Source organism: Asterias amurensis, chromosome 11, assembly GCF_032118995.1.
Source record: "Asterias amurensis chromosome 11, ASM3211899v1".
Taxonomy (NCBI): Eukaryota; Metazoa; Echinodermata; class Asteroidea; order Forcipulatida; family Asteriidae; genus Asterias; species Asterias amurensis.
Genome location: NC_092658.1, coordinates 4,768,287 through 4,792,470, shown reverse-complemented (window position 1 = coordinate 4,792,470; position 24,184 = coordinate 4,768,287). Strand labels below are relative to the sequence as shown.

Sequence of the window (24,184 nt, the reverse complement as noted above, 5' to 3'; positions counted from 1 at the left end):
ATCTCAACATATACATAAAATAACAAACCTGTGAAAATTTGAGCTCAATCGGTCATCGAACTTGCGAGATAATAATGAAAGAAAAAACACCCTTGTCACACGAAGTTGTGTGCGTTTAGATGGTTGATTTCGGGACCTCAAGTTTTAAAGCTGAGGTCTCGAAATCAAATTCATGGAAAATTACTTCTTTCTTGAAAACTATGGCACTTCAGAGGGTGCCGTTTCTCACAATGTTTTATACCATCAACGTCTCCCCATTACTCGTCACCAAGAAAGGTTTTATGCTAATAATTATTTTGAGTAATTACCAATAGTGTCCACAGCCGTTAATAACAGACCAACTTACTTATTTCACATTGGACTCCTACATAGCATGTAGGGCAGGAACACGATGCAAACGAGCAGTACTCGTCACAGACACCACCGTTTTGACACGCCAGTGCACTACAAGCCTCAACAGCTACAAGACAAAAACAAACTCAAATTAAAATATTTCAATGTATATTTGGTTTGCGGTAACACCATGTGTGTATCTACTTGCCAGGTAGAGTTTGTTCTTAGAGAACTGTCTTGCTATATTCTACTGCCGCAGAGTAGGCAGTTGGAGGTTCGAGAGACTTCTCAGTTCTGAAAAGAACTGTCCTGCTTTTTAACTATTACCAGGGCGGATGGTATAGAAAATAGACTGGGCTATTACTACTACTTAAAAATATTTCATTTTATCGCATTCACAGTCAAATGCATTATACGCACCTTTACATGCGCAAGGGTTTGCGTAAATCTAAAAGACCAGTTTGCGTTCGCCTATAGTCTTGATGGTCAGTGATTGGATGCGCAATTTGCTTTGTTTTTGTTCTGGCATTTCAAGGAAGATGCAAACTTTAAGAATAAAAAATCACTTTTGTCGCAGCTCGGTTAGGAGTGACAGTGCACAATAATTATACAAAAAAGAAATGAAAACGAAAAAGGGAACTTTTGTGAATGCTGATTGCAAACTGCTCACCGCGCCAAATGACCTGTGGATTATTTGCAACAATTGTTTAACGGCCTGACATTTTGACATATCAGAGTCTTTTTTTAAAGGTACTTCTAAATCATTCTTTGAAACAACTTGCTTGAATTTTTTCATTTTTTCCATGAGCAGTTTTTGTGACAGGGGTTCTGCATTCATTGAACTAGATATACGCCTCTCTTAATATTTCTGCATGATGTACGTCACAATGCTAACTCAAAACGAGGCGATGGGCGCAGCCACTGCAAGTGATGGGGAATGTGCGCCCATAGCCTCATTTTGGGTAGGAATTATGACATCATGCATAAGTATTAAGAGTGGCGTATGCAAACAAAAGGTTGTACCCATGATTGTGGCTGTGCACACACAACAATTAAAAAACTGTTGTCTAAGCACTAAGCAAATACAATTGTCCTTATTCTTGTCAACCAAAGACAGCTTTAAATACTTACGTATAGTGCAGTCTGGACCAGTCCAACATGAGCTACACTGACATGTGTAACCAGGGCAACCATTCAAACAAACACCACCATTCCTGCATGGAGTATTAGCACAGTAGTTGATACCTGTAATGACAAAGTTATGTGTCTTGAGTTACATGTTTAAAGTAGATGTACATGTAGGCAGAACTGCTGACATTGGCATCTCAAAATCAGGAAGATTTTGTACACCATCAGAGAGATATTTAAGGTTTACATGCAACATATTCGGACAAAGTTTCCCTAATATTGAAAATTGCAACAACTTCCATTAGAAGCCATGTTGTGGGTGAATACAGGGTACCAGACTAATACGCCCTTTGGGTTATGCAGCAACTGGTCTGAAAGTGGCGTCAAGCAACCACATGACCAAAGAAAACATTTCCCTCAGTGTCTCAACTCTTGCCAATACATGGCTTTGTTATGAAACTGCACTAACAGGTTCATAACAGTATATATTATTGGCCTTAGACCAGGGCACTCGTAAAGCGCATTGATACATGTACGGTTATTGTGAAGTGCGCTACTTAAAAATTGTTATTACGATTATATAATGTTTCTTCTGCGCCATGCAGCAGTAACAATGTTTCAATCAATCTACTGAACCGGCAGAGATTCCAAAGACAATGATTTTTTTAATTTGATATCTTACGTTGTTCGCAGAAGACTCCAGAATAACACGGTGAGCATGTACATGAAATACCAGTGCAGTCTGCTCGCTGATTACAGGTTGCTCCGTTCAAACAAAAGTTGGATGTCTGGCACAAATCAACACCTAAAAGAGAAAATCAAAATAAATTGACAATAACAACACATAAAAAACAAAACAAAAAACATCACAAAATAACAAAACATCAACAATGGACCCTTCCCATGAAATATGCTAATTACATTCACGCATGTGTACAGACCCTATTACATGTAGATGGAAAACGCCATAGAGATGTGCACTAAGCAGATGCACAAATGCGTCTACGTCATGCAACCATAAGCCCTGTACAAAACAGCGCGATGTTTCTTCATTTTTACCAACCGAAATGTTGGTGCGCACACGCTATATGTGCAATTTGTAAATTTCATGGGAAGGGTCTATTACAAAACATTCAGAGATGTATTAATTGGTTTTACCAATACTATGATGTGTGTAAAGCCCTGTATAATCATTACTTTCACTGGGGGTCAGTTTCGGTGTCCTATAGAAAAAATCTGTCGCCCATACGGGAAATTATAATGAGCTCAAGGAGGATGATTCAAAAGAGGGGGACGCTACCAGAAGGAGATTGTACACAGTTTGCTGTAATGGGGACAGAATCTTTCAGGGAGGCGGCAGATTCCCCAGGGGGACAGAGTTCCTGCCACGCCAGACTTGAGGTAGTAATAGTATTAATAACAATAAAGATTTGTAATTCACACATATCCACCCTTTTGGGTGTTCCAGGAGCAGTGAATGTATCTGTCTACATATATCGGTATATGGGTAAATCTAACTAATTTTGTTTATCCCCAATGCAAATTTAATTTTCGTAGAGAAGAACAAAAAACGATATCAACCTAAACTGGTTAAGAACAGATTTTTTTATGTGAGACACAAAAATCTAAGTTTGACGACTACTCGATTGAACAGCTACTTACGATCTTGACAATTGGAGCCCTGGAAGCATGTAGGACAATCACAGGAATATCTGGAGCAATCTCCGCTTAGCGGCGTACAAGCCCCTCCAGCTAAGCACGGATTGTTCAGGCAAGGATCAATATCTGAAAAATTACAAAAACATTCATTCGGCATTAATATGAAGTGCTATGACTGAGCTAGTCTAGTGCATGGGAATAAACTTCTGGGCCTATGTTCATAGAGCTACTTAAGCACAAAAACTAGCTAAGCACAACAAAATTATGCTTACCAGAATGAGGTTACCAGCTAACACAGCATTTCCTATGATGAATCTTCAACCGGTATCCTGCCTATTGTTGCTTAGCATACGTTTTTTAAGCTATATTTTCTGCTTAAGCAGCTTTATGAAATTGGGCGCTGGTGTTGTCAGACTTTAGCTATAAAACCCAGGTATAAAATCTCTTAAAAGGGAGTACATTTTGTCTTTGCTCTAAAATTAATGCCCATAAAAACTTACTTGCATGGTTAGAAGTACTGCAGCTGTTGACAATTTTGAGAGTCGATTCCCTTCTACTTACCAATAGTGTTCAGTACTTTTAAATGATATAATAATAATAATTGTGGCTTCTTATATAGCGCACATGTCCGTCACTCAGCGACGCTCCTGGCGCTGTAACATACAGTATTTCCTGCAAGATGTGGGACTATGTTTGAATTATGAGACCTAATTCTGAAAGCACCATGTAATGCTTTACAAGATGCTGTGGCGCACGATTCACTGCCCATCCGACCAGGAACACCGGGGCGAACCCCCATTTCTTTTCGATAAGTGCACTGGGTTCTTTTACATGCGTTACATAACACATGGGACCAACGGCTTAACGTCCCATCTGAAGGACGAAGCAATGGTTAAGTGTCTTGCTTATGGACACAAGTGTCCCGGTTGGGGATTCGAACCCACACTCTGCTGATCAGAAACACCAGAGTTTGAATTTGGTGCTCTTAACCGCTCGGCCATGACACTTCCATTAAGTATTATCGGAAATTGTAGACATAAACTAGAAGACAAATTTTGAGAAAGTAAATATAAAACTTACTGGTCTGGCAGAGGTCTCCAGTGAAGCAGCCGGTACATTGGCATGTGAAGATCTCACAGGAGTTTTCATCAGGTACACAGAAACCGCCGTTAGTACAAGGGTTTGGATCACACAGGTTCTTCCCTAAGATAAACAGGGAAAAAACAGATCATATTAAAGGATTTGGATACTTTTTGTAATGCAAAACACAATGTCCACAGATTTACATTAAACTTACACCGTTTGAAGATAATGATAGTAGAAAGGTTACCTTAAAATATTAATTGCTGAGGTGCTGTAATAGTTTTTGAAAAATTAGTAAAACAATGTCATGAAAATCGTTTTTACATGCTAAAACATTTTTCAAAAAACTACAGCACCTCATCAAGTAATATATTCAGGGAATATTTAAAACCTTGCAGGGTCGAATTGCTGTGTGATAATGGCCCTTGCCTTTGGCTCGGGCCATTATCACACGGCAATTCGACCCTGCTGTTTTAAACGGCCGTGAAAGAACTAGTAGCTAGCCTTTGATTCCCTTATTATTATTATTATTATGATTATTATTATTACTTCAAATCTAACACAGTGTAGACACACAATACACTTACTTGTTTCACAGCTGAGTCCTATAAAGCAATCCCGACATTGACATTCAAATGTAGTACATCCAGTGGAGACACACGTACCACCGTTAGCACATCGATTGATCTCACATGGGTTCAACACTGTACAAAGGGTAGAAATAAAAGTTGATTTGAATTTAACCATTATAAGTAGGATTTGAAACTTTGCACGATGGAAATATGATATGGAAATGTTTGAGATAACACCATGTAATGACTATCTCTAAAGGTCTCTAAATAATAATAATTTGGGGGGCTAATCGTCCTTACTCGCAGCTAGAGCTGAACTGCGAAGGACGCGGCTACAACGTGTTCGAGAAGCAGGCATGCAAGGGCGCATTCAGCTGCATGCCACATCAACCCATTATGACCACGGAGCACAGCTAAGATCGAAAGTGTTTGATTTTTTCCTAAGGGAGGAAAACCAGATAGTCTGGAAAACCCTCATGGCACAGCAGAGCACCAACGCACAACTCCGAACCGGGGTCACCTTGGTGAGAGGCGAGCGCTTTACGCACAAGCCAACAGTGCCACCCTCATGAGATAACACCATGTAATGACTATCTCTGAAGGTCTCTAAATGAGTTGGGTTGGTTCTGAGGTTCTGAGAAGAACCGTGGTTCCAACTCTCTCCAGAAGACGATCAGAGCATACTGATCAAAACGCTGAGTTGAAACCAACGGTTCTTTACATCATTTAGAGATAGTCATTACATGGTGTTACCGCAAACCTTTCCATATTGCACGTTGTAGCTACTTACATGTATTACTTATGATTAATATACATGTAGCTCTTAACTCTCAACAAGTTTTGCAAACAAATTTTTTTTGACTAGCAGCATTCCAGTTTTCAAAATGGGAAAGAGGAATCTTGAAGGTGCTATTGAGACCAATTTTGTGGGGGTTAACAATTTAAAAAAAAAATAAAAAAATTGTAAAAAACTAATGTGTACATATGATAAATTTAACACTAAAATAAATGGTGGGTTGAAAGGGTTAACTGAATTACTTACAGACTTGACACCGGTTACCGAAATAGCAGCCTGGACAGTCACATGTGTATTGTGAGCAAGAGCCGGCTACCAGGGAACATATTCCACCGTTCTCACATGGCGCAGTCAAACATGGATCAATAGCTAGAAGAAAAAAAAATAGAAGAAAAAAAAAGGGACTAAGGTTAGATCTAACAGCAAAACATGTGCGCTATAATTTAATAGATGTTAAATTTGTATCGGGGATAAAGAATATAAATTTTGATTTTAGGCTTACACCAATGTGTGTCACTGTATAATTGGTACTTTCCCAAAGTAGAAAGTCAAAAACAAACACGTGTGCTATAATTTAATAGATGTTAAATTTGCATCGGGGATAAAGAATATCAATTTTGGTTTTAGCCTTACACCAATGTGTGTCACTGTATAGTTCGTATTTTCCCAAAGTTCAGAGTATAGAGTGCTGACCTAAACTAAAGGTAAAGTTAACATACTGGAGTAGAAAACTCATAAACTTCTTCACTGTACAGCTCAAAGTAGTATGCTGGCTGATAGATTTAAACTGAGAGAGTAATAAAAGATTCATATAAAGTGTCGACCCTGGTCATGGCACCAAGAGTGGATTTCACAAAGAAGGAAAGACTATCTTATCTCGATTTAGGACAAGTTAATGGCCATGTAGGACAAGCCTTGAGTTTTGAATATCTCCTAGGACTAGTCCCGCGAGTTAGGACTAGTTGTGATACTCCAAAGAAATAGCTCCCTAATTTAAATATTTAAAAAAATCTGGGCTACGACACAAACAGACAAACAGACAATGTTAACTTACGTATATCACAGAGTGTGCCAGCATAGCAGCCTCTGCAGGCGCAAGTGTAGTCCACACAGTTACCTATCTCATTGGAGTTAACACACTGAGCATTATTCTGACATGCTGACTGCTCGCATGCATTGATAGCTATAGAGAGAAACATCACAAAACACTCCAGTCATTTACAAAACAATCAAATAAATGCACTCTTTGCATCACGACACGTTCCTTTACCGTGGCATATCGTGGTGTTGTACAATTGTTTCAACTTCTGATGGCCGGTTTTCTTCCCGTGTCTCTACAATAATAATAAAACATATCATACAGCGCCCAATGCCCGAAGGCCTTTGATTGCTTTACATTAAAATAGCACAAATCAACAAATATTTTTCAAATTCACTCGCACAAAAAACAACAAGAAAATTAAAAACACCACCCACAAAGTTGGAAAGATCACCTGATTTGTTATTTACACCTACAAAAGTTTTAGATTTTCGTACCCAGAAGCTACATGCATGGCCAATCCGTATCACTTACTTTCTTCGCATACATCTCCTCTGTAACAGGTTGGACAGCTGCATTCAAACTCAGTACACGATGTGCCACCCAGTCTAGAGCAGGCACCTCCATTCAGACAGGGTTGTATGGCGCAGGGATCTTGTACTGAAATGAACAAGAATTAGCAACAGGTTAAAATATTACACAGAGTGTTTTGATTTCATGATGATTGTTTGCAAACTAAGTTTGCACAATGCTGGAAATGCATGGAAAAAATAACACACAATGAATGCTTGTTCTGTAGTACAAAATTGGGAATCAAGTTGTAGGTGGGGGAGTTATATATATAAATCAATGTTTCAAATGTAGTGTTCTCCTACATTGTACATGCAAAAAAAGGTTGGTGCACCATCAAGCTTTCTGTGGCACTCACGACGTTCACGAAATTGCCACCATGGGTATAATAATAGTGGCTTCTTATAAAACGCTCATACCCGTCACTCAGTGACGCTCAAGGTGCTTCAACATTCAGTAATTTCCTGCAAGGTATGTGGGACTACAGTTGAAGTATGAGACCTACTCCTTTTACATAACACCATGTAACGGTTTACAAGGTGCAGTGGCGCAATATGCAGCAAATCTAAGAGCCGCCTGTCAAGTTGTTTCCAAACTTTTTGTCAAGTCCAAGCATTTCAGAGTTCGGATTCAATCTTTAAAAAATCTTTGCTTAAAAAAATTATGTCTATTTAAATAATCATTTGTCTTTAAAAGTGCTAACCAAGTGAAAAATGTAGTGAAAGAGTAGGACGTTGATGCGTTGAAAAGAGGTTAACCAGGAGAGAAATTGGTCCTGTCTTTTTGAATGTTTGATATACCAAGTCATATAAGACTGTATACTTACAGAATTCACAGAATGATCCAATGTAACATCCAGGGCAAGAACAAGTGAATGTTTCACAGGAACCAGGATCTGGTACACACATACCTCCATTACGACATGGATTAGGTGCACACTGATCAACACCTACAAACAAAAACAAATTACACCAAAATCAAATTCCTACCTTCAAACTTGAGTAACTATACTAATATAAAGCAATTCTTTTTCACAAAAATATAATTTGGCATTACAGAAAATCAGCTACAAATGAAGACTACATGTACTTGATGTTTACAAGTTGAATAATTGTTGGCACAATTTCATAGTTTGTATTTAATCTTGCTAGTAATTTCTGGTAATGAAACCCTAGGAGGCCTCAAAAGCAAACGTAATCACTGTGGCTCGCAAGTCTGAGGAAATCTGTACGCAGGGGTGCTTGCACTGAACCTGAAACACCAGGGTTAACCCCTACTCATTTACGATTAGTGTTCTCGATTCTTGTACAGGCACTATCAATCCTAGTATACCAGCTCTACAACTACGTGATATCCAAAGGACAAAGCAATCGTGGTAAAGTATTTAGTAAATTTAATAAGTGCAAGCATCGGAGAAGCGGACAAAGGAAGTTCTGGTCTGACATCATCCGAGACGGGATATGCCGAAACATTGCTGCCCTTGTACGCATGACAGAGGACAGAAAACTGTTGCGATCCCTGACTACAGAAACATCCATCATAGTACCCCAATGACCAGCAAGACGGTCTCAGGATGAGTGAGGCTGTATTCGAATTGGCATCTACAGCTATGGCTACGGCTGTTGCTAAGGGTGTTGCTAAGGACGTCCTATACCTCAACGCAAGATGACGCAGTAGCCGTAGCCCTAGCTGTAGTCGCTTTATTTGAACCAGCCTGAGTGACTGAAGGGGTGTTTCCATGTTGTGTACTTACGTGTCTCGCATTGTTGACCGATATAACATGACGGACATTGACAGATGAAATCTTCACACACTGATCCTACTGGTTGACATGTTCCTTGGTTCTGACATGGACTAGGTGAACATTGATCCTTCCCTGCATCAGAAAAATAATTATAGACTCTTAAGATACACAGGCAACGGCTTGTTCCGACTGTTTTAATCATATCAATGTCATAATACGTACATTTCAAAAGGTGTCACCAAATATGGAGTGGTTATGTCCATGCAGGAAGAATAATCCCTAATTGGAGTACACAATTTATCTGCATTATTTTCAGTGTATGAGATAACGCATAACAAGGCTGAAAAGCCTTGTCAAAAAGAGGGCTACATTTAACTGGGTTTGGCTGACGACCCAAATCTACTGTCACCGGGGACACAGTTCGTAAGGATGTAGTCATGTGTATCATCCACTAGGAGCCTGGCTGATAGAGCAGAGAGCACTACCTTCCCAACTTCTTTAAGCAATCGCACAACATCAGTAAACAGTATTGTCCAAAGGCCCACACTTCGTGTATCACAATTTATACATAAAACAACAAGCCTGTGAAAATTTAGGCTCAATCGATGATCGGAGTCGGGAGAAAATAATGGGAAATCCCACCCTTGTTTCCGCATGTTTCGCCAGGTCATGACACATGTTTACAATAAATCCGTTGGATATGGTGAACTGATAATTGTATTTATGTTTCCTCAAAAAGTAAAGCATTTCATGGAATAATGTTTCGAGGGAAGTGTTTTACCATTACCTTCTGTAAACCCTGTAAGCTATTTGTAAATCTGTGATTTGTAAATTTTTGTTCTGTTCAGAAAGTGTCCAATGGCTTTAAGGAAGGCATTTTATGATGACTTGGACAAATGACTTACTGGTTTGACAGGTCTCTCCTGTGTAGCAAGGTTGACACTGGCACGTATACTGATCACAGGTCCCTGCTACTGCATTACAGAATCCATTATTCTGACATGGATTGGGACTGCACTGATCAATAACTGATGAGAAAAGAAAGAAAAGATTTAATTAGCAAGTTTCTTCATTGTCTTCTCTCTTCTCGTTTGGCTCTAATAACAGCGTTGAGAATACATATCCAAATCCAAAGTGCCTGAGATACTGTGAGCACACATCATTTGTGGTGCGATCAAGCTAAATGTGTCGTTTGTCGAAAATACCATTATGGAGAAACAAGCAAAAACAGGGGAATTTTCACAAATGTTTTTAAATTTTTATTTCATTGCCAATGTTAATCTTACATTATATTGGCAACTTTGATGATAAATAACATCAAAAAGGGGTTATAAACTCAGCAGAGAAAAAACAAGTATGTTAAACAACTCAATTTAAATAAACAACTAAACTTCAAAGACATTTTTCTCAGTTTTATTCTCTGGTATCTCTTGGTGTCACATTTGATATAAAAAGAAGTGTTTGCCACATTTCATCTTAAGCTGGGAAAATCTTGATGGATCATAAAATCAGGAGAAGTTTTGGATCCCTGATTTGTATAGGTGTTAATAAAGTTTTATCTTCAAGTACGCCCTAATCCTCCAATCAGATTGGCAGAATGGAGTGGTGATAAAAACCTATATTGCACGGCTAATATCTCTACCATGCGTCTTGTGTGTTCTATGTCACGCGCCAAGTTTCCTTGAAGATAAATACGTTATCACAAGCGCGCTCGTGGAAATACGGAAAATAAAGCACTAAATTTGTTTCCGTGTTCCACACGCGCTTGTGTGATTACTTATAACATTCTTACATGTTTCACAATTGACTCCTTGATAGCAGTCTTGACATGCACACGTATACGCTGTACAGGTGTTGGCAACTTGACTACAGGTTCCTCCTGAACGGCACGGGAAACTCACACAGGGATCAAGATCTGAATATCACAACACATTAATAAAATTATTATTTATTTGACCAAAACAAACAAACCACAATTACATAGGAGTAAATACAAGGAGATGAATAAAGAAGTAAACCAGACAAAAGCAATAGAAGTATTAAGCTATAGAAAACAAACAAATGAGTAAATAGGCCCTAGAAAGAAAAAATATAATAAGGTTATGGACCTCTCTGTACAAAGACCTATAAGTACTATCGTAATATTGGGTGCTTTCAATTAGCTTCCCTGCGTCGACCTCGGTGTGCGACTTTTCCAAAATGAACGTTGGGTAATAATCTGTCCACGTGCGTCCTAGAAAGAAAAAAACGCCACCCGGATGAGCACACCTGGGTCGACCTGGGGAAGCTAATCGAACGCACCCAATGACTGCATCACAAGGGAAACTTGATAATTGAAATAACAAAAAATTGCATCCTATAAAGGTGATCCCCTAGATGCATTGATTCATACTTACATGTTTCACAGAATTCCCCAGCGTAGCACTCAGGACAGGCACATGTGTAAACCCCACATGCATTTGGACTCGGCTGGCAGGAACCACCATTTTGACATTGATGAGTGTCACATGCGTCTTGATCTAGATACAGAATAGAAGGGTTTACAATAAGTGTAGTAATATCATATTTTTTTTATATGCATTCATTCAGCTAACTCACTGACAATGTGATGTACAAAATGTCCACAATTCAGCTTTTGCAGGTACGATATTTAGTTATTGGAAAAAAGTAGGAGAATGCCATTGATTACAAGGGCTGACCTATATGTGCACATAGTGTAGGCTGTTTGATCTTAAGTTTCAGATTATTCCAAGGGCAATAAAAGTCGGAAAATCAGACTTAAGAAGGAAGAATGTCAGGCCTGCTTTGGCTGCCATGGAATATTTTTTTAAAGTCGTAAATCAGACCAAAGAAGGAAGATTATCGTGTCTGCTTTAGCTGCTATAGAATGTTTATAATGAACAGATCATCAATAAATGAATTATCAAATATAATGTGAATTATGACACAACGCAGCCATCTAATGTCTAATCCATACTTACATATCTCACAGTTGGTGCCTCTGTAGCAACTAGGGCAGGTACAGATGTACTGAGTACAGGAGTTAGGAGCTTGACTACACGTTCCTAAATTCCGACATGGATTACTGATGCATGGATCCACCGCTGTAAAAAAACAACAACATGACAATATGAGATCAACAACTGTTTCAAGAAAACTTACATGTATAGCTTTGATTTGTAGGAACCGTTTGATTGCTTTAATACCATGTGTAGATATAATACAATAAAACTAACTGACTAAAAATTGAATGAAACTGGATTAATTCTTGCTGGAATTGACCTAGCCAAACTTTCAATCCCTTCAAGAATGAATGACTAGGATCCTTTGTCATTGTTACAAAATTCAACATCATATGGCAAGTAGGATTTGAAACTTTGCATGGTAAAAATATGATATAGTATAGGGTTCACACCATGTAATGATAATTTCTATTTGAATTTGGGTGGTTCTGAAAAGAACCGTTGGTTTCAATTTGATGTATCATTTCATGGTGTTTTCACAAACCTAGCCCTATGTACATGATGTACTGTGTAGGACTCTTCCTTTGTGCTGTACACAGATACAGAGTCCTAACTATTATGGTCCATTTCTGGGGTGGAAATTTGTCAAAGCTTCGCAACTCACATCTTACCTGCAAGAAGTCAATAATTTCAACAGATTCACATTCCATGGCAGCAAATCCTTCTATATTATATGGTAACTCAACACCCCCCAAAATGGAGTTGTAAAAACACCTTGGGCCTTTTTAAAGTGGCTTCTAGAATTGTATATAAACTTTCATTATTTCATTATTAGCTAAGATGACTTACGTATATCACAGGTAGCTCCCTGGAAGCACAATGCACATTGACAGGTGTACTCCGTGCAGGAACCAGCGACTGACTGACAGAAGCCATTATTACTGCATGGATTGGGCTCGCATTGACTGATGACTGCAAATAAAAAATAAAAAAGATAAAAGGCTCAACACTTGCTGTAAAAAAAGTGAACTGCTCTACGTTTATCAAATTATGTTTCACTGACGTATATCCTCTGAGTTGAAATGAAAACCTTAAATGATCTTAAAATTTTTTGTATCTAAAAACATCTAGACGATTTCTCCATTACAGAAGTGTTACTGACTTCATAGGCAGTCAAAGGTTAGTTAAAACGCAGGTAATGGTATAATGTAAAGCACATCTGGTTTTATTCTGAACACAATTACAATGTTTACATTCTGCATAATTTGTTTAGAGTGGTAACATTTCAAAACTGAACCTTGATAAAATTACTTACACTCGTTACATCTATCTCCCATCCAGCAACCGCTACATTGACATTGAAACGTTGTACATGATGTCGCTTGGCACTGACCACCATTCAAACAAGGGTTTCCTGCACATGGATCCAACACTGCACGGATACAAAACAAAAACAAAATAACATCAGAGCCCAATTTCATAGAGCTGCTTAAGCACAAAATTTTCCTTAAGCAAAAAAATCCTTGCTTAGTAAAATCAGATTACCGGCCAAGACTTCACTCGGTTGTTATGCAAAGTAAACAACAGCTAAAAACCAGTCACAAGCAATGTATATGGCATGAAATTTTTGCCAGTAACATGTGAAAAATAAACGAGCTGTTTTCGTGCTTGAGCAATTATTTTGCTTAAGCAGCTCTATGAAATTGGCCCCAGGTATCTCTAGGATATGTATACAAAAATCTGGGTGCGTTAGTGTTGAGCATCACGCGCCAATGTTGCGGTGTCTTCAGCGCCTAGACTATGCAAAAAGACACCGCATTTGTTAAATTTTGGTCAATAGAGGGCGCGACCAGTTTTGTTTTGTCGGATTGGTCTATAAAGAGAAATCTCTCAACAATGCGTCAATAGACTGAGCAAGTCTTAGGGCCTTGTCACACAATGCAAATTGTAGAGGCAACCAACACCAATGCATGCTACAGGACCATTTAGGTAGCACACGAGTACATTTTCAAACACTAGTCTTACAATTCCCAAGAATAATTTGTGAATGTTTCAAAGTGTGAATAAATTCTCTTCTTTTAGACTGCTTGAACTCCCTCTTGTGACATTGCCCACAGCTGTTTTAGAACCATAGTTATATATAATAGGACTAGAGGGCTCACAAAACCCTGTGATAAGAATCATTTTTGACCATTGAGAAAATAGTGCTGACCCATACACAGATCATGGACAGCCATTATTTTGTTAGAGGACATCTGTGTGTAGTTTCCACATAGGGATTCGAACCTGTAGTGGGGCAGCTCAGTTCACAAGAATAAATAATGTTGGAATATATGTGAGACTGTAAACTTCAGTGTGTAAAAGAAGCAATTACATCATCTCTTCTAAATTAAAAGGCTTTTAAAAGAAATGTCAGTTTTAATCGAATTAAGCATCAAACTCACATGTGGCACATCTGGATCCTGTGTAGCAACCATCACAGGCGCATGTAAATTGAGAGCAGGATCCCGGAATCAGATTACAGGTTCCGTTATTCAAACATGGGTTGCCACTATCAATACAAGCATCCAGAACTAAAGAAACAACGGGGAAAAACACAGGTAAAAAATTAATCAACATTCTCAAATGTCATTACGGAATTATCATGATATGATGTTTATTCACAACATCATACCTCAATACAAGACAATTTCAAAGTTTAAAGATTAATTTACAATTCAACTCCATATCCTTTCTGGTTTTTTATAAACGGACAGGTTACACATACAGGGCGAGTCAAAAAGAAGTTGACCAGGATTGATGATGTTATTCAAAACAATCATATGACACTCAAAAGTTCAGTAAAGCATATTTTAACAAGCACTCTCTCCTGAGAATGAAAGAAATTGATCATTCCTAAGAGGAGTTATGTCTATTTTAATTAAGGTACTCATTTTGCAGGGTGTCCATGGAATACTTGACAAAACAAATGAATGGCTTTTTTATACCCTTTGCTACTTACTCAGATGTTTAGATTCAGTCTTGCGTTAACATTCCATGGGACAGCCGCAAACATAAGTGCTTCCAGTAAAACAGGTATAATTTCTCTTAGAAGTGATCAATTCGCTTCATTCTTTTTTTCTTCAGATAAGCAGGATAGAATGCATGTTAATGCTTCACTGGGGTTTTGAGCATGAGTTGTTGTTTTGTTTTTAAATCATAAATCTCGGTCAACTTCTTTCGGACACACCCTGTACATAAGAACAACAACTATAATTAAGACATTAACTCAACGTACCAATTTCACAGTTGTCACCAATGAAGCAGGGTTGGCAAATACAGACTGCTTCGGTGCAGGATGTCCCGCCCTGTTTAGAGCAAACACCGTTGTTCTGGCATGGTGTAGGATTACATGGGTCTAACACTGCAAAACAAATTTTGTTTAAAAAATGTGTCACCAGTCATTTGTTTGTGATAGTGTAATACAGGGTATCTGGACACTTCATTAAGTAAAATGTTAAGATTCTTTAAGACTCTATAGTTCCATCTTGAACCAAATTGGTATTAGCAAATTGTGAAGATCACAGATTTACATAAAACTTACACGGTCTAATGATGATGATAATGGAAAACATGCCTTGAAATATTTCTGTCTGAAATGTCATATTTGATGAGAAATAAATAATTTAATTTTAAGTGAGCATTTTCAAACGTTTTTCTTTTAGCATTGGCGTCATGCAGACTGTTTAATCGTTTTTTCTCGTGACCCAGATGGCCGATGGATCTCAAGATTCTACAGGTTTGTCAGTTTATGTAAATGGTGGATTACCACTGCCAGCAGCTGTTTTGTTAGCAAAATAAGTGAATAAAAAAAAAGGGAAGAAATAGCTAAACCCACTGAGGTAAGGGTTCAATACTTACCGGTCTCGCACATGGCTCCAGCAAAGCACCCTTCACAAGAGCACTGATAGTTCAAACAGTCAGTAGATATTGTGCACACACCTCCGGCCATACACGGTGAACTCTGACATGGATCCACAGCTGTCAATCAAAATACAGAATGAAAATATAAATTTTCATAGAAACAACCGTTAGATATATACTCTTATATTAAATAATAATTTTAATAACAGTAAAAACATTTAATAGATGTTAAATTTGCATCGAGGATAAAGAATATAAATTTTTGGTTTTTACCCATATACACCGATGTGTTTAGCACTGTATACTCAGTACTTTCCCCTAGTCCTGTGAAAAAAATTCACAGGCATTTTACTCGGGTGGGATTCGAACCCACGACCTTTGCAATTCTAGAGCAGTGTCATACCAACTAGACCACTGAATAAACATTTAATAGATGTTAAATTTGCATCAGGGATAAAGAATATAAATTTTTGGTTTTACCCATATACACCGATGTGTGTTAGCACTGTATACTCAGTACTTTCCCCTAGTCCTGTGAAAAACATTCACAGGCATATTACTCGATGGGATTCGAACCCATGATCCTTGCAATTCTAGAGCAGTGTCTTACCAACTAGACATCGGTGTTTATGGGTGAAACAAAGCAGGTAGTTGTGACTATTTTTGAAGTAGTCGCGACTATTTGTGTAGTAATCTTGCCGGCATGTTTAACCGCGATGTTGGAAAACGGTAGTGGCGATTCAACCAAGCAATCAATAGTCATGACTACGACACAAGTCGCCGAGGCTTAGTATGTGCATTACTTACCGGTTTGACAGTAGCGTCCAGTATGACATGTATCACACTGGCAGGAGAAATCTGCACATGAGTTGACATCAGGTATACACTGTCCATTGTTGAAACAGGGATTAGGGTCACACTGATCAAGGGCTGCATCGAAAAAAACAATTCACAATTTTAAACGGTTTTGAGATTCTAAGAAATGGAATAAAAAAAATTCCAAAAAAACACTTAAAGGCAGTGGACACTATTGGTAATTACTCAAAATAATTTCTAGCATAAAACCTTTCTTTGTGACAAGTAATGGGGAGAGGTTGGTGGTATAAAACATTGTGAGAAACAGCTCCCTCTGAAGTGCCATAGTTTTGGAGAAAGAAGTAATTTTCCACGAATTTGATTTTGAGACCTCAAGTTTAGAACTTGAGGTCTCGAAATCAACCATCTAAACGCACACAACTTCGTGTGACAAGGGTGTTTTCTTCTTTCATTATTATCTCGCAACTTTGATGACCGATTGAGCTCAAATTTTCACAGTTTTTTTTTATTTTATGCATATGTTGAGATACACAAACTGTGAAGGCTAGTCTTTGACAATTACCAATAGTGTCCACTGCCTTTAAAGGCAAGATGATAATCTCAACAGTGGAAGTTCAAAAATATATAACACCACATAAATGCCAGTAATAGGATACAGGATACAGGAACATACAATTGCAATCTTCAAAAGCAATTACTGACAACGTTATGAAAACGTCAAAATTAGCAAAAAGTATGAAAGAGGCTCTAGTAATCCGTCTTGTGAATAGAAGCTTGTGGTACTTACGAATTTGACATCTGGGTCCAGCCCAGCAGCCTTGACACTGGCACGTAAACGCAGAGCATGACCCTTGAACTTTACTGCAGATGCCTTGATTCTCACATGGGTTCGGCTGACATTGGTCAATCGCTGTATAAGAAAGATAGCAATAAAATTGAACTATAAATAATAGTAAACTTGCGGGAACAACCATGTAATAAATCTGTTTTGAGAAAGTGTTGGCGCTGAAAAAAAACGGTTTGGTGATGATGTTTCGAACAGAATACTCTGCTCGTCTTCAGGAGAAAGCTGTAATGCCGGTGGTGATGCTGCTTATTATTAGAGCTTGAGGATCCATATTTTGGCGGGAATAATAATAATAAAAATAATAATAATAACAATAGTATTTAAAATTCATATTGCGCCCCTTACATACAAAATTATCAAAAGCACAGAACACATAATTTGTAAGGCGCACTTCCTGTAAACCATTTAAAGACTTTCTACTCCTATTGTTATAATTCAGTTTCTTATTTTCTAAATTGTCCATAAAATTATCCCTGATTAGTTTTTGACTAATGCCTTCAATTGTTCAGCGCCCTAGAGTATGTCAAAGTTTTGGCATTACTATTATTATTAAAGGCTGCTCGGTCTGGTAAAAGTTAAGCAAAAGTATTGTCAATTTGTAGGGAAAGCTAGAATAAACAAGTTCAGACCACAATTGAACTTAGATTACTGTCATTCTAAACACTATTGATTGAACCACCCCATTCAAGTGGTTTCATTTTGACCTCGTTGACCCTGGACAAGTTTTAATACATGCATTAATGCTCTGAAAGCTGACCTTTAAAAAGGTCAAGATGGGTCAAGGGTCAAGTGAATATAAAACCACAAGTGAAATGGATTTTATTGGCTTAATGCTGTAAAATTTAAAGAGATACAATTTTAAAGGGAGGGTATACCCTTTTTGAAAGTACTCTAAAAAGGCATGACCATAAAACGTAAAAAGCATTGCAGCTGGTGATAATGTTTAACATTTTAGGAAATGACTACCCTCTAAGGACTGTGGTTTCATGAAAGGTAATTAAACACCTAGAAGTTTTAAAAACCCGATGTAAGAAAGATGATTGTGATGGGAATGTCAGCTTACCATTCTGGCAGTTGGTTCCATTGTAGCAGCCGACGCAAGTACATGAATATTCAGTACATGTGACTGGTGAGCAGAACGCACCATTCTGGCATTGACTCGGACTGCATGGATCATTATCTGTATTCAAATTAAAATAGCACATCAGGATGGTCATTATCATAATCGGCATTAACAGATTAATGTTTAGAACAATCAGGAAACTCAAAGTTCATTTGCTTTGTGCGAATCAAAGTATCCCTGACGTCACATGAGGAAAAACAGCATGTACTGATTATTGCGTCACCAAATTTCACATCGCATTCGTATTTACAGGAAGTATGAACCGGGCTTTAGAGCTTGAAAATGTCTTTAAACCAGTAGAAGATGTTTTGAGTCATTCACAAAAAGGACAAAGCAATTATGTTTAAAGGAACACATTGCCTTGGATAGGACGAGTTGGTCTATAAAAAGAGTTTGTAACTGTTTGTTATGAAATGCTAATGGTTAGAAAGATGTTTTAAAAGTAGAATACAATGATCTACACAAATTTGCCTCGAAATTGCGTGGTTTTCCTTTTATTTTGCGAACTAACACGGTCGGCCATTTATGGGAGTCAAAAAATTGACTCCCATAAATGGCCGACCGTGTTAGTCGAGGCGTGCTATTTTGAGGCATGTTTGTGTGGATCATTGTATTCTACTTTTACAACACCTTTCCAACCAAATGCATTTTATAAAAAACAGTTACAAACGCTTTTTATAGACCAACTCGACCGATCCAAGGCAACGTGTTCCTCTAAGTGTCTTGCTCAAGGTTACAACTGTCACGAGCCAAAACTCAAACCCACACTCTGCGGATCAGAAACATCAGAGCTTGAGTTTGACACTATCATAATCGACACTATCAGATTTATGTTCAAAACAACCAAAAAAGTAAAAGTTTGTTGTCAGTCTTGAGGAAGTTGATTAAGAGCTCAAAAGTATCTAAAAGCAGTAGGGGATATTTTGAGCCCTACACAAAAAAAGACGAAAAAACATAAGGAAAAAGCAACAAAGGTAAAATATCACGCTCAAGTTCACGAGCCGGGACTCAAACCCACACCCTATTGATCAGAAACACAAGAGCTCAAGTCTAGTGCTCTCAACAATTATCAGTTCACTAGCGCAGCGCTCAGTCCATCAGAATCAAACAAAACATGCAATTCAACTACATGTATAGATTAATGATTTTAAAGTTTTTGTGATGTATTTTGTAAGTTTTAATGTTTTTTTTATAACAAATCCAACCGTATGTGGTTGCAAATAAAAAATAAAATAATAAAATAAATTTACCTTACCAAATTCAATGGGTTTGGGTAAAAGGAAAACAAAAAACCAGTTAGAAATCGTTTGTGTTTTATAATGTACTTACCCACATCACATGTCGCACCAGAGAAGCACCCTTGGCATGAGCAAGTGAATGCATTACAATCAGTAGAGTCTCTGATACATTGTCCTCCAAACTCACATGGGAAACTCCTACATGGATCAGTCACTGCAAGAATACAAAACAATTATTAATGTCAGACACTAATCTAGAATTGCAAAGGTCGTGGGTTCGAATCTCACCCGAGTAATAAGCCTGTGAAATTTTATCACAGGGCTCGGGAAAGTGCTGAGTATACAGTACTAACACACATTGATGGTAAAAAACAAAATTAATAATGTCATGATTTGCACTGGTTACATTCAGGGCCCTATTTCCATGGAGCTGCTTAAGCAGTATCTTGTGCTTAACAATTTTCTGCTCAGCAAAATAAGCAGGATAGCAGTTAGAGATGATACATGTAGAATTGTACCTTATTCTGGTAAGCATACCTTTTGGGCTTAAGCAGCTCTGTTAAATTGGGTCCGTAATCGGTACATATAGATACAAAGAAGCAAAACAGTTAAAAATACCAAGCCAGTGACTGGCAAGGAGGAGCAGGTGACCAGCACCTCTACAAAGCCGTCCTGCCACAAAGAATGATCTAATACCAACCCCACAGTTAAAGACCACCAATCCCTCTGTTTAGAAAAACAAACCCAAAACGATACCATAAACAGTGTTTGGACACAATTGTTGTTCAATATAAAGACATTGACAAAATAGGGCACCGCCAATATAGGGCTAGATAGCTCAGTTGGTAGAGCGCCGGCCTGTTAATCCGGAGGTCGTTGGTTCGAATCACACTCTAGTCAATTCTTTGTTCAACCCCCAAAAACAATTGTTGTTCAACAGTCACAATGTCAGCGTGGTGTCATGCATGTCATATGAATGTCTGACATTCACCATCACCCATCACAGTTGTTTGGAATGACCGATAAATACTTACGAGTCTCACAGAACTGTCCAGTGAAGCAGCCATTACAGGCACAATTATACTCGGAGCATGACGTACCCGAGGGTTCACATACTGCATTGTTCTGACAGGCGTGGTTGTTGCAAGGATTTTGCACTGTAAACAAATTAACAAATTAATTATCATTCTTAGACTGTGTAGAACATTGCTTCAGATTGATATCAAACTTTACAATGATACCTGGAGTGTGTTTTGGTGACCCCAACCAGAAACATTGGTCAGCGGTTGAGCGTTTTCGCAAGTTTGGTCGAGTGCAGTGACGATGCTGTTTAGACTAAACAGTAACCGACTTGTTGACTTGGTTGGGCTTTGGTTGGGGCCGCCAAAACGCACTTCAATCATTCAATGGAATGACGTGCATGCTGGTCTAGCTAACAATCCAGTTAGCTAGACCAGCCTACACCTTACTCAACAGTTAGCACTTGAGCAAAGAAGGTCTCTGGAAGACTTAAGAACGCTAGCTGGCAGCAGACTTTGATTCCTTTACATACTTCCGAGCATGCTCAAATTCCCTGAAAAACAATGGGTTTTCCCGGTCAGTTTGCTGCCACCTACATGTTGTGTCCTAAAAGTCTCTCATCGCAAATGGAAGTAAACATTGGAACATGTTGGACAATGAGTAAGTTCGATCAAGGGGCACAAGTTGACTATTGTCGACCATCAGGCAATTTCGCCTGGTACCCAGGATGTATTTCATGCACAGGTAACCATGGAACATTGACTTGTGATTGACAGTTGGCCCTGATCGCACTTGCCGAATGACAAACACTGATGTTGACTTACATATATCACAAGTAGCTCCAGTGAAGCAGCCGTTACATTCACATTGGAAGATGGTGCAAGAACCTTGAACTGACGTACATACTCCATTATTCTCACATGGATTAGATGAACATGGGTCAATTCCTGAAAGTCAATAACAGTCATTGTTATATTCATTGTTTAAGCATACACACCTTGACCTAATGGGTGCGTTCGATTAGCTTTCCCAAGTAGACCTCGCTCTTCCCCCGTACATTCGAATAGCATTGACGTCATTCCAGGGGCTCAACCGCGTCAGCCCAAAGTGCCCTGCTTGTTGAACAGGTCTTTTGAGGCTGGCCCGAGGTACATGACGTCACCACGAGAGGGTGAGAGTGATCGTTCGATTAGCTCTTGTCAGGGGCTCACCCGAATGAGCACCGCAGAGTTGACCAGGGATGCTTATCGAACACATCCGATATATTTAACAAGATGTTCCAAATTCGAATGTGAGTGAGGCAAACATCTAAGTATCAAGATATAGGCCAATTATCTTACAACACAAGTAAGAAAGACCTTCCTCATTAAGATTCTGGTCCGTTAACATTTTCAAACTGCAAGTTCTGCAGCCTTGTGGAATGTTAACCCAAATTTTAGCCCTGTGTTGATTTATTTGTACTGGATACACATGAGTCTTCAACAGTGTAAGGCCGGATCTGAAAGGTGGCTATGGCTACAGCTGTTGCTAAGGGTGTTGCTAAGGGCGTCCTATACCTCAACGCAAGATGACGCGAAAATCTAGCCGTAGCCGTAGTTGTAGCAGCTAATTCGGACACGGCCTCAGACTGGTACTTACTGATATCACATGTTGTGCCCACAAAACACGTTGGGCAGCTACAGGAGAAGTCACTACAGGAGTCAGGGCTACAGACACCTCCATTACCACATGGACTAGTAGCGCAAGGATCCAAAACTACATAGAAACAAAAAAAACAAGAGCAGAAGTTAGTTACAATAGTTCCTTAATACAAAGCTGAAAAATCGCCCTTCAGATTATTTAGATATTTTGAAAATGTGATTTGATTTGCTGTACTTCATGTATGACCCAAAATGCAGTTTAAAAAAAATGTACACAGACGGAAACAAATTCACAAAACCATCTCACAACAGGTCTAAAAAAGATTAAACTCTCGCTATGGCGCCTATGCTTTTGCTGTGGAGCCCTTTGAAATTTCCAATACAAATTTAAATTTTCCTCTTCGACGTGCCCCTTACCAGAGGGAAAATGTTCCGCACCTTCAAGAGTGGAGTTTAAGTCCTGTAACAACAATGGCTCTTCTAGGAGCCAACACTCCTTCCAAAAGATCTAACACGCGGTTGCGATCGCAACAATAGTGACTTCCTATTATATCATACACACCTGTACCACACGTAGGCCCAGCATTACACCCAGTACAAACGCAAGTGAATTCATTACAGTTGACTGGATCTCGTGTACACGATCCTCCGAAGCTACACGGATTGGGACTGCAGGGGTCGATCACTAAAGTGGGAAGGAAATAAAAAAACAAGTTCAAGGGCACATTCCTTACCGGTTGATTGATCCTTTTCTTTTTATTTGGCAGAACTTTCTCTTGTTTGATCGATCTGACTCAGCTACATGTATGAGGTTATTCTGCATAATCATTATCTACTTTCTTAGTAATTCAACTCTATAAATCACTATCAGAATGAATACATACTTTCCTGGCAATAGGGCCTATTAGTACTTAAACTTCAAGAATCCTAAAAAATTCTTCAGTTTGCTTCTCAAAATCAAGGTAGATACATTTTGAAATAAAAAAAGCAATATACATAAACAGATCTCTGTATTCACACTAAAGTACAAGTAAGTAATCACAAAATGAACCAACAATTAACCATCATTAAAATTATGATTTCCGTTAATGAATTGATTGATTCAGTTCTGACCATCTAAGTTGCATTTTTCATGAGATCAGTTTTCTGTATTTGTAGGTTTTTGTATTTAGATATGTTGTGTTCTTTTAAAAAGCGGCTCTTTGGTCAATTTTAGTTTACGATTCGATGTCACATCAAAATGGGTCAGTACATTTTTGTACAGACAATTTGTTTATTCATTACTGAACTTTCATGATATTTAATATAAAATGGAATTACTTTTCAAGTTATCAAATTCTAAAAGAGTATAAAATACAGTTATATTTTACATCTTCTTTTTATGTTAGGTTATTTTTAAAGGACTTGATATACTTCAGTGCGTCAAAAATCTGAATTAGTCAAACTAAACGTTTAACCAACTAAGAATATGAACTATTACAGGCTACTAACATGTTTGGCAGAATTCTCCCTCAAAGCAGCCTTGACAGTCGCAGGTTGAGAGGTCACAACTTCCTTGTACTTGTTGACATATACCGCTATTTAGACATGGGGTTGGGTCGCAGGGGTCCATCACTGATGAGACAAAATATATACAAACACTCAGAAACAAATACTCAAACACAACACCAATATTTACAATAAATGTTGCAACGATGTTAAGTTTGACAC

General features: G+C 38.3%; 1 protein-coding gene and 1 non-coding gene across 2 annotated transcripts in view; one reads left to right on the top strand and one right to left on the bottom strand.

Moving 5' to 3' along the window:
• Positions 1–24,184, bottom strand: part of LOC139943804 (uncharacterized) — a 98,479-nt gene that overhangs the window by 54,182 nt on the left and 20,113 nt on the right. The window contains exons 14-42 of the mRNA XM_071940624.1: positions 23,966–24,088; positions 23,037–23,159; positions 22,473–22,589; positions 21,659–21,781; positions 20,849–20,971; positions 19,906–20,028; positions 18,517–18,633; positions 17,394–17,516; positions 16,598–16,720; positions 15,788–15,907; positions 15,165–15,290; positions 14,332–14,460; positions 13,203–13,319; positions 12,737–12,859; positions 11,906–12,028; positions 11,321–11,443; positions 10,717–10,839; positions 9,830–9,952; positions 8,934–9,056; positions 8,007–8,129; positions 7,145–7,270; positions 6,626–6,754; positions 5,818–5,940; positions 4,791–4,907; positions 4,201–4,323; positions 3,124–3,246; positions 2,144–2,266; positions 1,465–1,578; positions 347–460 (exon numbers count right to left, since the gene is read on the bottom strand). Coding sequence (XP_071796725.1) covers positions 347–460; positions 1,465–1,578; positions 2,144–2,266; positions 3,124–3,246; positions 4,201–4,323; positions 4,791–4,907; positions 5,818–5,940; positions 6,626–6,754; positions 7,145–7,270; positions 8,007–8,129; positions 8,934–9,056; positions 9,830–9,952; positions 10,717–10,839; positions 11,321–11,443; positions 11,906–12,028; positions 12,737–12,859; positions 13,203–13,319; positions 14,332–14,460; positions 15,165–15,290; positions 15,788–15,907; positions 16,598–16,720; positions 17,394–17,516; positions 18,517–18,633; positions 19,906–20,028; positions 20,849–20,971; positions 21,659–21,781; positions 22,473–22,589; positions 23,037–23,159; positions 23,966–24,088 — 3,540 coding nt within the window. The remainder of the gene's footprint in view (positions 1–346; positions 461–1,464; positions 1,579–2,143; positions 2,267–3,123; positions 3,247–4,200; positions 4,324–4,790; positions 4,908–5,817; positions 5,941–6,625; positions 6,755–7,144; positions 7,271–8,006; positions 8,130–8,933; positions 9,057–9,829; positions 9,953–10,716; positions 10,840–11,320; positions 11,444–11,905; positions 12,029–12,736; positions 12,860–13,202; positions 13,320–14,331; positions 14,461–15,164; positions 15,291–15,787; positions 15,908–16,597; positions 16,721–17,393; positions 17,517–18,516; positions 18,634–19,905; positions 20,029–20,848; positions 20,972–21,658; positions 21,782–22,472; positions 22,590–23,036; positions 23,160–23,965; positions 24,089–24,184) is intronic.
• On the top strand, positions 20,642–20,714 carry Trnan-guu (transfer RNA asparagine (anticodon GUU)). Its single transcript has one exon. It is a non-coding gene; the product is annotated as a tRNA-Asn (tRNA).